This window comes from Bombina bombina, unplaced genomic scaffold (assembly GCF_027579735.1).
Source record: "Bombina bombina isolate aBomBom1 unplaced genomic scaffold, aBomBom1.pri scaffold_713, whole genome shotgun sequence".
NCBI lineage: Eukaryota > Metazoa > Chordata > Amphibia > Anura > Bombinatoridae > Bombina > Bombina bombina.
The window spans coordinates 1-13993 of record NW_026511570.1 but is presented as its reverse complement, the minus strand read 5'-3'; the positions used below and the strand labels follow the sequence as shown (position 1 = coordinate 13993).

The window sequence follows — 13993 nt, the reverse complement described above, 5'->3', positions numbered from 1 at the left end:
AGAAAAGTTTTTCAGGCAGCTGTTTCAGTTTGATTCTTCTGCTTATGATTTTAAGTTTTTTTTCTTTTCAATTATGAGACTAAACTTATGATTTGGGTTGTGGATTCATTTTTTTCAGCGGAATTGGCTATTTTTATTTGTTATCCCTCCCTTTAGTAACTCTTGAGTGGAGTTCCACATCTTGGGTATTGCTATCCCATACGTCACTAGCTCATGGACTCTTGCCAATTACATGAAAGAAAACATAATTTATGTAAGAACTTACCTGATAAATTCATTTCTTTCATATTGGCAAGAGTCCATGAGGCCCACCCTTTTTATGGTGGTTATGATTTTTTTGTATAAAGCACAATTATTTCCAAATTCCTTTGCCCCTCCTGGTAGGATTGTATATCCCATAAGTCACTAGCTCATGGACTCTTGCCAATATGAAAGAAATGAATTTATCAGGTAAATTCTTACATACATTTTGTTATTCCTTATAATAGGTATGGATTCAAAGTAGGACTGCTGACTGTAAATCATAAAGTTTTTTTTTTTTAGTTTCTCTAAAATCAAAATTATTTTAATAAAATGTAGACTTAAAAATATATTGTACAACAAATATCTCTCTATTAGACTCCCCCCCCCCCCCATAGAAAATAGAGCAATATTCCTTACTCTATAATCCTGCATAGACTCCTCCATAGCGGTTTAAACCCATTGTGATTGTCAGTTCACATTACAAAAGATCATTGCACATAATTTTGCTGTGCTTGATAGAACTTGCCTTGCAAAATTAAGGGTTAGTTTGTGGTTTTACAAAGTCTTTCAGGCTGATCAAACCACAGTTATTCAGAAATTGTACAGGGTTCAAAAAAATATCACCAATCGAACTTTGTATACAAAATTATAGTTTCTTTCAAGAGTCCATGAGCTAGTGATGTATGGGATATACAAACTTCAAATGACTATAAATACACCTGCCACCTCACTCATACCTCAGTTTTACAAACTTTGCCTCCTTAGGAGGTGGTGAAGCATGATGTGCTTGATTTCTTCTGTGAAAGGTGCTTCTAAGCATATTGAAGCCCAGTTCCTCTCTAAGTACAATGTTTGTCTGAGGGATGTGAAGGGAGTATTGCCTGATGATACCATGTTTTCGACCTATGGGCAATCTATTCTAGGGCTCTCTATAAATTCAGTCTCATGGATTCATCTGCTGCTCCCTTTACAGATCGACATTATACTCCTCTACCATTACCTCTGCTGATATGTTTCAGTACTGGTTTGGCTGTCTGCTATATGTGGATGGGTGTCTTCTGGTAAGTATACAGCATATCATTTTTAAGACTCCGCTATGGAAGGCACTTTATATTATAAAGTTTTTAAAGTATATTGCATATATTAGCCATGTGTCAGGTCTGTTAATATTTCCCTTTGCAGTCACACAGTTTCAGAATGGAAATGTTTATGCGAGAATTTAGGTATTTTTTTCTTACCTGGGGTTCCGGTTAGCTGTTAACATTGTCTGTTTTTAACATTTTCGTGGGCAAATAAGGCTCACGATGACGCAAATTGCATCATTTTATTGCGTCATTTTTTTGCGTGAAATCGTACCTGCTGTGACGCGAGTTGCGTCATATTTGGCATGAGGCTGCGCCTGTTGTGACGCGAGTTGCATCATTTTTGGCGCAAAGTCGTTCTTGGCGTCAAAATTTGTTGTATTAAGCCTCTCCCTCTAATGCTCGCTGCTCTAATCATATGATGCTTGCTTTTGATTTTAGTTTTTGTATAAGAATTTTATCATAACCCTTTTTTTCCCATTCCTCTCCCTCTAATGTTCGCTGCTTTCATTATATTATAGAGAGCTATGATGCTTGCTTTTGATTTTAGTTTTTGTATAAGAATTTTATCATAACCATTTTTTTCCATTCCTGAAACTGCTATATTGAAGAAATTGGATATTTTGTTTAAATTTTATTTTTTGTTACATTTTGCAAGATGTCTCAAACTGATCCTGCTTTTGATGTGACTGTAGGAACTAAGCTGCCTGAACACAATTCTACCAAAGCTAAGTGTGTTTGTTGTAAACAAGCTGATCTTATTTCTTCACTCAATTATGTACAAATGCATCTACTGTTATTCCTTCTCAGTCTAATGTACCTGATATTCCTGCAGATATGAAAATTTTTATTGTTGCAGCCATAGAGACTGCTATTCCACCTTCAAATAAATGTAAAAGGTCTTTCCAAACTTGTCATAGATCTAATGAAATTTGTACTGACCAACAGCATACTGAAATATTCTCTACTGATGAGGGTTCCTCTGGCTCAGGGGATCCTGCATCAGAGACAGAAATTGACAAATCATCTTTTTCTTCATAAATGGAGAGAGTCCACAGCTGCATTAATTACTTTTGGGAAATAAGAACCTGGCCACCAGAAGATGGCAAAGACACCCCAGCCAAAGGCTTAAATACTCACACTTCCCTCATCCCCCAGTCATTCTTTGCCTTTTGTCCCAGGAGGTTGGCAGAGAAGTATCAGAAGTTTGTTTTCGTCTCTTATGGAGGGTAAGTACTCTTTGAGATGGGACGGGAGTTTTACGTAATCCTGCCAGTAACTGTGTGGGCTTGGATAAAAGTTAGTCAGTTGATGCAGAAAGAGTCTTTCTGCGAAACCATCCCGACTCATTTTAACAACTCCACAAGTAATCTGCATTGTCTAACATCGCATTGCTGCCTGCTTCCTTCTCTCAAGTCCATGGCGGAGGCGAGGCTACTATTCGTCACACTTGAAGGGCCGTGTTCCTGTTCCACGGCGTAGCTTCCGGTAAGATCGTTTCATTTTACTTCTTCATGATTGTACTGTAACTCATTTGTTCCTGCAAACTCACATGAAAAATACAGGGTCTCAGTGGGACTCCTTTTAGTATCTTGGAATCAAGGGTTAATATCTCCTGAGGGGGATTATTGAACAGGGGGGGGGGGTTAATTATGTTTGTTATGTGATTCAATCTGCTTATGTGTAGTGTTAACTGGGCTCGTGGCTTTTTGAAACATAACAGCCTTTGAAGTGACGCAACCTTACGGTTGGGCATCCTTTTTTTGGACTGTACGGTTCACATTGTGACCGGGCGTGTTTACGTTCTGGTCTCCCATTTCCGCATTCCTGACTGTGTGGCGACGGAGAATTCTAGTCCGCTGGTGTCTGGTTCATAGGAGGTGGTGAGTGCCCCAGCCATTGTGGGTGTCAGGTGCCGTTTAAATTGTTTATTTATAGTCCATTTTTTTGTATCCTTTATCCAGTTATGGAGGATGCTGATGTTGAGATTGTTCAACTTTCTGATTCAGATTCTTCGTCCTGTGACGAATGCGAATTGGCTTGGATAATGGAGGACAGGAAAGTAAGGGGTTAAAGTAGCACTCACTCAATTGAGTGAGAGTGAGTGCTACTTTAACCCCTTACTTTCCTGTCCTCCATTATCCAGTCTTGTTACTTTTAAGGGGCAGCACCGGAATTATATACTATTCCTATCTCACCAACATTTACAGTGTAGTGCCAGTTTTTTCTTTTTGGTTCCTATATCAGTTTAATGAATGCGAATTGGCCCCATTGACTCGGGTCCGTCAGTTATGTTCTTTAGGCCGTCCTAGAGCTTCTTGTTCCTCTGGCTCGGGGATTCAAGGGACTGCTGAGCCATCCGCCTCGGGGGGCCCTGTCCTCCGGGAGGCGAGTTCCCTACCACTCCCTACTACTACTACTACACATGCTGGTAACCCAGGTTATGTGTTTCCCTCCTCGGAGGGTGGATTGTTCCCCCTGGAGGTTGTGGCACGTTTTTGCTTTTACATACTTTTGGCGCTTGCTAGTCTACAAAGTCCAGATGTTTATTTTCAATTGTGCTCGTGCCCGATTGCCCCAGGTCTCTTGGCCATTGGAGGGCATGTGCAGTTCCCTGTGGGTGTAACTCTTCCTGAGTGTTGTGACTTTCGTTATAGGCTGGCTCGCCTTTGTGTTTTACTCGGACGCGTTTTTGAGCTGTTTGGGGACCCTATCCTTCTCGGTTATGGGGCTCATCAGTCTCCTCCTTCGAATGGCTCACCTCACCTAGGCATGGGGGGGATGAAGTAATCTCCTTTTAAGTCTTGTTATCGAGATCCTTCCCAGTTTTGTTGGAAGAACAGGGTTTCCGTTAGGCTGGTCCTGCAGATCTTTCCGTTCTTTTTGGGCGTTAACCATCGGGTTGACGTTTTATTTATTTTATCCAGTTAGGATGTATTTTCTTTTCTTTTTTATACTTTGTTTCCCGCGGAAACTTAAAATCTCTGAGGGCGGATTTAGCCAGCTTGGCAGTTATGACCCTGGTTGCAGGCTGGTCCTGCTTGGGTTCAGATCTTCTGTCTCGCAGCTTATTCGGACACGTGGCGCCTATTAAACCTTGCTGGTTAGGTGGGGATGCCGAGTGCTCTTAACATCTTGTGTTCTTGTTATTTGTTTTACAAGTTTCAGCTAAGTATTCTAAGAGGACTTGTGAGTCCATTCGGCTCTAGGGATTGTTTCAGTCCTAAATAGCCGTTTCTCTGCTGACTCAGTGAATTTTGCTGCGTCACTCACTGTAGTTTTCTGATACCCTCGGAAACTAGAGTATTCCTTCCCACGTGGTGGGATATTAGAGGGTTTAGTGCCTCTTTCTGCCGGTCGGGCGGTGTTGCTTTAGGAAATTGTCCTTTTTGGACTTGTTCCTTTAGTGGTTCTTTTATTTATTGAGACCTCTTGGATTGTCCGTTTCTCCTTGTGGATGGGTCGCCTTTGGGGGACTTTTATTCCTTTTGGGAGTTGGTTGTTCCTTTTCCGGGACATTAGACAGTGAGGTCCTTTTGGGCTCCTGTTAGGGGTCCTTTCCCGGTGTTGGGAATGCTCTGCATCTCTTTCTAGGGATAGAAGAGGCACTAGTGGTTTTCCACTTATATGGTTCAGGTATTGCCATCCAGGTGGCATCCAAACCTGTGTTTTACTGTCCTCTGACTTTGAATGTGAGGTGATTTGGAGGCTTGATGTTGCTCTTTCGGGTGACTTGTCCTCACTGTTCCCCTTGCGCCTGGAGCGCGTGGACAGCTAGCTCAACTTACTAATGCTCTGTGGCTACTCTGTTCTGTAGCAAACCGATGGTTGCTAGTTCGATCCCCGGCGAGGTCTACTCAGCCTTTCCTCCTTTCAAGGCTGATAAAATGAGCATCGCCCTGTGTCCCTTAGTTGCACTTTCAAGCACAGTCATGTTAAGGTGGCTTGAACGCCGGTTAGCTCTAGTGTCCTTTTATGGCCCTGGCTCTTTGGAGTGTTGGGCACCTGCAAGGGGTGGTCTCTTCCCTTTGGGTCGTGACTTGCAAGAGCTTCTTGCTCTTGTTATCCAGGTTATTTTGGATTTTTTTCCCTGCGAGGTCTGTTTTTTTTTTATATCGGACTAGAGATTTATGTTCCTGGAAGATTGTTTAATCTAAACATTTGGGGGGCCCGGGCTTCTTGTCCTGATCTTCTGGTTGTTGAGGGTTTTTGCTCTGCATTTTCTCTTTGTGGATCCCGCTGTGAGATGTTACCGGACCTTCTGATCCTAGGACTGGCCAGGGGGTTCCAGTTTCCGGGGTACTTGGGCTTAGCCCTTGTTCTGGCTGTTCTGTTCTGCAACTTGGCAATATTTACTGAGAGCCGGGACTCCTTGGGGCTTGTCTTGTGCCAAACGATACGGTTCCCTTGGGACAGCCAATTAACGTGACCTAATGGTGAGCTTTCCTGCTTAGCGAACTGAAGTTTGTGGCTGCTCAGCTGTCACTTTTGCGCCTGGTGTGTGTGCTAGCACGATGGTGTTTTGAGGGGTTCTTCCGTGTTCATCAGTGACGTGGCCTTGTGTCCTCTTGGTTCTTCCATACGACCTCCTGTCTTTTGGGCAGACGTTCTCTACGCTCTCCTTTTCAGGGGGTTCGTTGTCCTCCTTAAGGAGGAGTGGTTCCCTTTTTAGGGGCCCCTCCTGTGTTCGGGAGGTTGGAACAGATGTTTATCTGGTTCGGGGATTGGTCTGCTCTTTTGAGTTGTTCCTGTCCATCTGGGGAGCTGGCTCCGCATTGAGACTTAGACCTAAGGAGATCTAGCAAAGCCACCCGACAAACGCCTGCTCGATCGTCTTTAGGTTGAAGTGGCTGTGTCCATTCTTCCGCCCCTGTGGGGGCTGGTCTTGGGGTTCCTTTCGATTCCCTTGCTTTCAGATCTGCCGTTGCTTGGGCTGGTCCGGCTTGATGTAGGATCTGAGATCTGTTGTTCTTCCTCAGATCTTGGGGGTGACAGTGGAACTTCTTTTTTTAAAGGTGCTGTGCCTCTCCACCTTTTAAGATCTGTGAGTAGGCTTGGCGGCCTGGATTGGCTGGTGAGTGTCCTCTGTCTGGAGGTTGGGCAATCTATGTCTTGGAGGTTGGACAGTCTATTTTGTGCGGCCGCTTCTTTCCTACGGATGGTGTTTTCTCTGTGTCTTCCTACGGATGGCAGCGTGTTACTAGACTCAGATGTTTATCTCTGAGTTTCCTACTTGTTATTTCTGTGTGCTCCGTCTCTGAGTTTGACGTTTTGAAGACTTTGTCTTCAGCTGTCCTTTTCGGTTCTGTTGCACGATGTTTGGGAGATGTTTCTTCTCCTTGATGATGTCCGGTTGCTCCTTGTGGATTGTGTGTCGTCTTCCCTTGTTCTCGGGATCCTTTTGGGTCTCTGTGGACTTGGCCTTCTTTTGAAGGTTTTTTTTTTCCTTTATTGGATCTTGCTGTACCTTTTGGGTATCCCCCTAGGCTCTCCCTTTTGGGGATTTTGGTACTGTACTAGTAAGGGTTGTGTGGGGACCGACTGCTGGGTGACGGTTCTCCTGGAGGAGTGTTGACTCAGTGTGTTCTGCTTTGCGGTCTCTGGTTAGGCTTTTAGATTATCTACGGGTCAGTGTCCTTGGAGCAATTTCCTTCTAGTTTTTTGCCTGGCTCCGACAAAGCGGGGTTTGGTTGGGTTGTGGTTTTTTTCAGGCCTGGTGCTCTCAGAATGGGCAGCCTATTGTGCCCTCACGTTTTTGCATTCAGTGTCCTCTATAGCTTGGGTATTGTTTTCCCAAAAGTAATGAATGCAGCTATGGACTCTTTCCATTTATGAAAAAAAACTTAAATTATGCTTACCTGATCATTTTCTTTTCTTCAGATGGAAAGATCATTTTCTTTTCTTCAGATGGGGCGTCTCTTATTTTTTATTCTTCTGGCTCCTTTCACCCTGGTATTTCTTCTACTGTTCCTTGTTCCTCTGCAGAATGACTGGGGGATGAGGGAAGTGGGAGGAGTATTTAAGCCTTTTGGCTGGGGTGTCTTTGCCTCCTCCTGGTGGCCAGGTTCTTATTTCTCAAAAGTAATGAATGCAGCTGTGGACTCATTCAATCTGAAGAAAAGAAAATGATCAGGTAAACATAATTTTTAAGTTTTTTATTTAAAATTGAACATATTCGTTCTCTATTAAAGGAAGTATTGTTTACTTTGGGTATTGAGGAGTCTAGTCCTCCTGATAGCAAAGCTAATAATCGTTTAAATTCTGTATTTAAGACTTCTGAGGTTACTCCTGAAGTTTTTTCTATTCCAGATGCTATCTCCAGAATAATTGCTAAAGAATGGTCTAAACCTGGTACCTCTTTTAATCCTTTTTCTAGGTTTAAGAAGTTGTATCCTTTACCTGTGGCTAGTGTAGAGTTTTGGGAAAAGGTCCCTAAGGTTGATGGGGCTATTTCCACTCTTGCTAAAAGTACTACTATTCCTATGGAAAATAGTACTTCCTTTATAGATCCTTTAGATAGAAATCTTGAATCTTACCTTAAAATAGTATATTTACATACAGGCTATATTCTTAGACCAGCTATTTCTATGGCTGATATTGCTGCTTCATATTTTTGGTTGGACAGTTTAGCGCAGCAGTTATCAGATCCTAAACTATATAGCATTGTTCTTTTACTTCAACATGCAAATCATTTCATTTGTGATGCTATATTTGATGTCATTAAGATTAATGTCAAATCTATGTCTAGCTATTCTAATTAGAAGAGCTTTATGGCTTAAATCTTAGAATGCTGACATGGTGTCTAAATCTAGATTATTATCTCTATCTTTTCAGGGTAATAATTTGTTTGGTTCTCAATTGGATTCTATTATCTCGACTATCGCTGGGGGTAAGGGAGTTTTTCTGCCCCAAGACAAGAAATCTAAGGGTAAATTTTAAAACTCCCAATAGTTTTTGTTCCTTTCGTCAGAATAGAGAACAGAAAACCTCTCCTTCCCCTAAGGCCTCTGGCTCTAATAGGAGACCATCTCCGAATTGGAATAAATCCAAGCCTTATCAGAAACCAAATCCAGCTGCTAAGACTGCATGAAGGTGCGGCCCTCAAACTAGTTCTTCTGGTGGGGGGGCAGACTAAAGTGATTTCAAGACATTTGGACAGATTCTCTCCAAAATCAGTGGATTCAGAATATTGTTTCTCAAGAGTATCGAATAGGTTTCAGAATAAGACCTCCCATGGGAAGATTCTTTCTTACTCATGTTCCAACAAACCCTGTGAAGGCTCAGGCTTTTCTGAAGTGTGTTTCAGACCTAGAGCTTTCAGGGGTGATTGTGCCAGTTCCTCAGCAGGAACAGGGATTGGGTTTCTATTCAAATCTATTCATTGTCCCAAAGAAGGAAGATTCTTTCAGACCAATCCTGGATCTGAAAACTTTAAATCATTTTGTAAGAGTGTCAACTTTCAAGATTGTGACTATAAGGATTATTCTGCCTTTTTGTTCAGCAAGGTCATTTCATGTCCACAATAGACTTACAGGACGCTTATCTTCACATTCCGATTTATCCAGACCACTATCGTTTTCTGAGATTCTCTATTTTTAGACAAGATTCTGCTCTTGAAAAAGCCCGGGCGTACTCCGGGGGAAACGCGTTGAGCTATACTGGTCAAGTCTGCTGTCAAAGAAGGTGCCCTGCTGCTGGAGGCTGAATTTGGGAGGAGAACATCCCCTGTCAGAACTATCGGCTAGCTGTGGTGATCTGGATTGGCGGACTGAGACCCCATATGTTCACAACATAATTTGTGAAATGTCTGATTGCACTTACTGTTTGTAAGTAGTACTTGTATTGTACTGTGTTATCTGTTAATAAAACTGCCTTGAATCGTGTCCTTTTGCTCTACTCTCTTCTACTCAGATCGATTGGCTACTTTTTAGACAAGCATTACCAATTTGTCGCTCTTCCATTTGGCCTAGCGACAGCACCAAGAATTTTCTTGAAGGTTCTTGGTGTCCTATCTGTAATCAGAGAGCAGGGTATTGCGGTGTTTCCTTATTTGGACGATATCTTGGTACTAGCTCAATCTTTTCATTTAGCAGAATCTCACACAAAACAACTAATGTTGTTTCTTCAAAGACATGGTTAAGAGTTTCCTGATTCCTCAGACAAAGGTCACCTTCTTAGGTTTACAGATAGATTGTGTCCATGACTCTTTCTCTAACAGACAAGTGACTAATGAAATTGGTCTTAGCTTGTCTAAACCTTCAGTCTCTATCATTCCCTTCAGTGGCTATTTGCATGGAAGATTCAGGTCTAATGAATGCAGCAAATCCCCTTTGCTTGTTTTCATATGAGACCTCTACAGCTTTGCATGTTGCACCAGTGGTGCAAGGATTATACTCAGATATCACAGTTGATATACTTAAATCCCAACACTCAACTCTCTCTGACTTGGTGGTTAATCCATCACCTTATTGTTCAAGGGGCCTCCTTTGTTCGTCCTTCCTGGACATCACGACAGATGCAAGTCTTACAGGTTGGGTAACTGGGGGTCTCTGACAGCACAAGGGCTTTGGAATCCCCAAGAGGCGAGGTTACCAATCAATATTTTAGAACTCTGTGCTATTTTCAGAGCTCTTTAGGCTTGGCCTTTAGTGAAGAGAGAACTTTACATTCATTTTTAAACCGGCAATATCACAACAGTGGCATATGTCAATCATCAAGGGGGGACTCTCCGTCCTTTAGCAATGAAAGAAGTTTATCTGATACTTTCTTGGACGGCATCCAATTCTTGTTAGATCTTCGCGTTTCATATCCTAGGTGTAGACACTTGGGAAGCGGATTATCTCAGCCGTCATTCTCTACATCCGGGGGAGTGGTCTCTCCATCCAGATGTGTTTTTTCAACTTGTACAGATGTGGGGTCTTCCGGAAATAGATCTGATGGCCTCTCGTCTGAACAAGAAACTGCCCAGATACCTTTCCAGGTCCAGGGATCTTCATGCGGAAATGATGAATGCTCTAGCAGTTACCTGGTTTTACCAACCTGCTAACATTTTTTCGCCTCTGGTTCTTCTTCCAAAGGTGATCTCCAAGATCATAATGGAACAATCATCACGTCTGTGATTACGGGGAAACCTGAAACGCGTCCTGTGGCTTGGGATGTGACTACTCTGTTTTTCTTTTAGTTTGTTATGCCCATGCTGCTTGTGTGTTTTTGAATTTTATTATTAATAAATATTTTGGTTTTACGGAGCCGCTCTAGCATCATCCTTCCTTTCTGAGTGTGCTGTTTGAACCTGGCTACCGGGCTTGTTATAACCTATAACCTGTGAGACACTGAAGATTTTTTCATACCGGAAGTATCACCTGTCCGGCATTCAGCTGGTGATTGATCCCATTGAGTGTTTGGCGGAGCACGAAAAACACAGGCGGAGGTTGTGCGGCCTTACATTTGTTCAAAATAACGGAGGATTTCAGTGAGTGAATGTTTGCTGGACCAGTGAAGCGACTAAAACACGGAGTAAGTGTTATCCCTAGTGAAGGTTTTGCGGCTGGGATTTTCGTCCTTTACTCTTATCAGAGGAAGACTTTTTCATTATTCATACGACTATACATCATATCATTTGAAATTCCTTTGTGATCGATACCCACTGGACTGTGCAGAATTATTACTCTAATGCGTATTTAAGCTGGTGCTTTATATACACTACTTTGGTTTTTTATTTCATCCCTCCCTCTCTAGTGACTCGTGGATTTCCACATCTTGGGTATTATATCCCATACGTCACTAGCTCATGGACTCTTGCCACCTATATGAAAGAGAACATAATTTATGTAAGAACTTACCTGATAAATTCATTTCTTTCATGTTGGCAAGAGTTCATGAGACCCACCAAATTTTTTGGGGGTTATGATTATTTTATATAAAGCACTTTATTTATCCTCTTCCTCTTTTTTGTGCTTTTACTCCTTTTACACCTCACTAACTTGGCTATACATTAAACTGAAGCATGAGTATGGTGGGAGGTGTATTTATAGGCATTTGAGGTTTGGGAAACTTTGCCCCTCCTGGTAGGATTGTATATCCCATACGTCACTTGCTCATGGTCTCTTGCCACCATGAAAAAAATGAAGTTATCAGCTAAGTTCTTACATAAATTATGTTTTAATTGTAAACTAGAGGCAACAGGTGTCTTATTACAATCCTATGGAGATGTTTTATGTTGCCAACAGTACAATAGCAATGCAAACTAGGCCAAAGCGGAATCCAGTTGGTAATTACTAATAAAATGTATGTTGTATAGTTAGAAATTCTAATTCTTACTAACGATTAGGAATATCAAAGTAGGTAAAGGGTTGCTAATATAAGTGCTTACTTTTACTTTCTTAATTTTATTTTTGTGTTTTTTACAAGTATATTGTGCACCACTAGAGTAGCCCCAGAAATATTGGTTCAGCACAAGGTTATTAGAATATTGCTGCATATTACTTGTAAACGTCTGTACGTTCTGCACACGCACAATATAGATACTGTTCCACTTGGCACTTCTGGATGAGTTGCATCTGTTTTAAACTTAGTCTTGTTCTTTCATGTAAAACTAGTGTGACAAACTAAATGTTGTTGTTTTTATTGTTTTGATGTCTTTATTTTATAATTTGATGCAAACTGGAAACCATGTGATTTGATGCAGACACAAATGTAGGTGGTCTCTTTCTTCTCCCCTCTTGTTTGTTTCTGTATTGGGATTTAAACTGTTGGTTTTCCTGACTGCTCATCTTTCTATAATGAACTTGAGATCATACATCCTTTATTAATTATAAAGGTAAAAAAAACTATTTTGTACTTTGGAAGGACGGATGATTAAAGCATTTTTTTCTCCTATTACCAGATGTTGAGCACACAGGAGCTACCAGTGAGTTTTATGATAAATTCACAATTCGTTATCACATCAGCACCATTTTCAAGAGCCTTTGGCAAAACCCAGCTCATCACGGCACTTTTATGGAAGAATTCAAGTAAGTGTCAGGATTTTGTAAAGATAAAATTCCATTACTTACTGCTGGAGAAAGATAACCACGGTATAAATGTTGCCTAGTTAAATCTGTACACAGCTTACACGAGTCATCAACTTTCTGTTTCTACTAATTTATTCTGTATAAGTTATGTAGGTGTGTAATTGTAGCAATACCAGAGATTTTTCTCAGCTGTACTTGTTGTATCTAAAACAATTTCCCTAATGCAATTCATTGCCAGTAATAAGTCTATATCTTGTCAGAGACCTGTCAAGTTTTCATGCTGAGGTTTCCAATCTACACAAGTGCTGGAGTTTAATAGCTGTAAATGAGAAACTGACGTGTAGATCTGTCTTTACAGTTCCGGTAAACAGTTTGTCCGCTACATAAATATGCTGATTAATGACACTACATTCCTATTGGACGAGAGCTTGGAGTCTCTTAAACGTATCCATGAAGTACAAGAGGAGATGAGAAACAAGGAACTCTGGGATCAGCTGCCACGGGTGAGATGCACAACCTGTTAAATGTTTAAAGGGATATAAAACTCAAAACAGAAGTGTACATGAAATCATTAGTAAAAATGAAATCAACCTTGGATAAAATGCTTCTATTCTTAATGCACATCCATGTGCATTTAAGTTTTGAGTTTTTTATTTCCTTTTGACGATCTATATTATTTATATCTGTAGTTGTATACTGTGTATTGACCTCTTCTCCGCTTGTTTCTCAGGATCAGCAACAAACTCGTCAGTCCCAGCTGGCTCAGGACGAGCGAGTCTCTCGTTCTTATCTTGCCTTAGCAACAGAAACCGTGGACATGTTTCACATCCTTACCAAGCAAGTTCAGAAGCCTTTTTTGCGACCTGTAAGTGGCCTACAATTTTGTTTATCTGCCCTGATTTTAAACTTCTGAAGTGTTTATGTTTTCTCTTTCTCCTGCGCAGGAGCTGGGTCCTCGGTTAGCAGCTATGTTGAACTTTAACTTGCAGCAGTTATGTGGACCTAAGTGCCGAGATCTGAAGGTGGAAAACCCAGAAAAATACGGATTTGAACCTAAAAAGCTTTTGGATCAAATCACGGATATCTATTTGCATTTAGACTGTGCAAGGTTTGCAAAGGCCATTGCAGATGACCAGGTAAGTGATGGTTAAAAATATACAGGAAATGTCTTTATTGGATACATCCCTTCTTCAGTTTTATGCACAAAGTAACCAGTTGAAACTGTTTAGGGGACCATCTACTGCAAATTGTTTAGGTAAACAAATTGGAAAGATGTTTATAATGAAATTTTGAATGGAAGAAGAGACTGTAATAAGTAGAAAAGTCTGTGTGACATAAAGGAGCATTGCTTCCACATCCATCATGTGTTTAAAGAGGCAGTAGTGTAGACCAATGCTGCTTCAACTTTTTTTCACCTGGGACCCCTTTGTCCATTGGAAATGTTTTTTTTTTTTTTTTTTCGAAACCCTCATACACGAATACACTCATGTATACACAAACTCATACATACTTACACCATTCATACATAAAACACTCACAAGACGTACTCAAATGTGTGTGTGTGTAATATATATATATATATATGTGTGTATGTATAGTATGTATATATATATGTGTGTGTGTGTGTGTGTATATATATATATATATATATATATA

At 41.0% G+C, this 13993-nt stretch overlaps 1 protein-coding gene across 1 annotated transcript in view; it reads left to right on the top strand.

The window, feature by feature from the left end:
- Positions 1-13473, top strand: part of LOC128643806 (ubiquitin conjugation factor E4 B) — a gene marked incomplete at both ends in the record, with an annotated part of 107858 nt that extends 94385 nt beyond the window's left edge. Inside the window, 4 exons of the mRNA XM_053696629.1 lie at positions 12211-12337; positions 12696-12840; positions 13068-13202; positions 13282-13473. Of these exons, the coding sequence (XP_053552604.1) occupies positions 12211-12337; positions 12696-12840; positions 13068-13202; positions 13282-13473 (599 nt within the window). The remainder of the gene's footprint in view (positions 1-12210; positions 12338-12695; positions 12841-13067; positions 13203-13281) is intronic.
- Between the last annotated feature and the right edge of the window lie 520 nt (positions 13474-13993).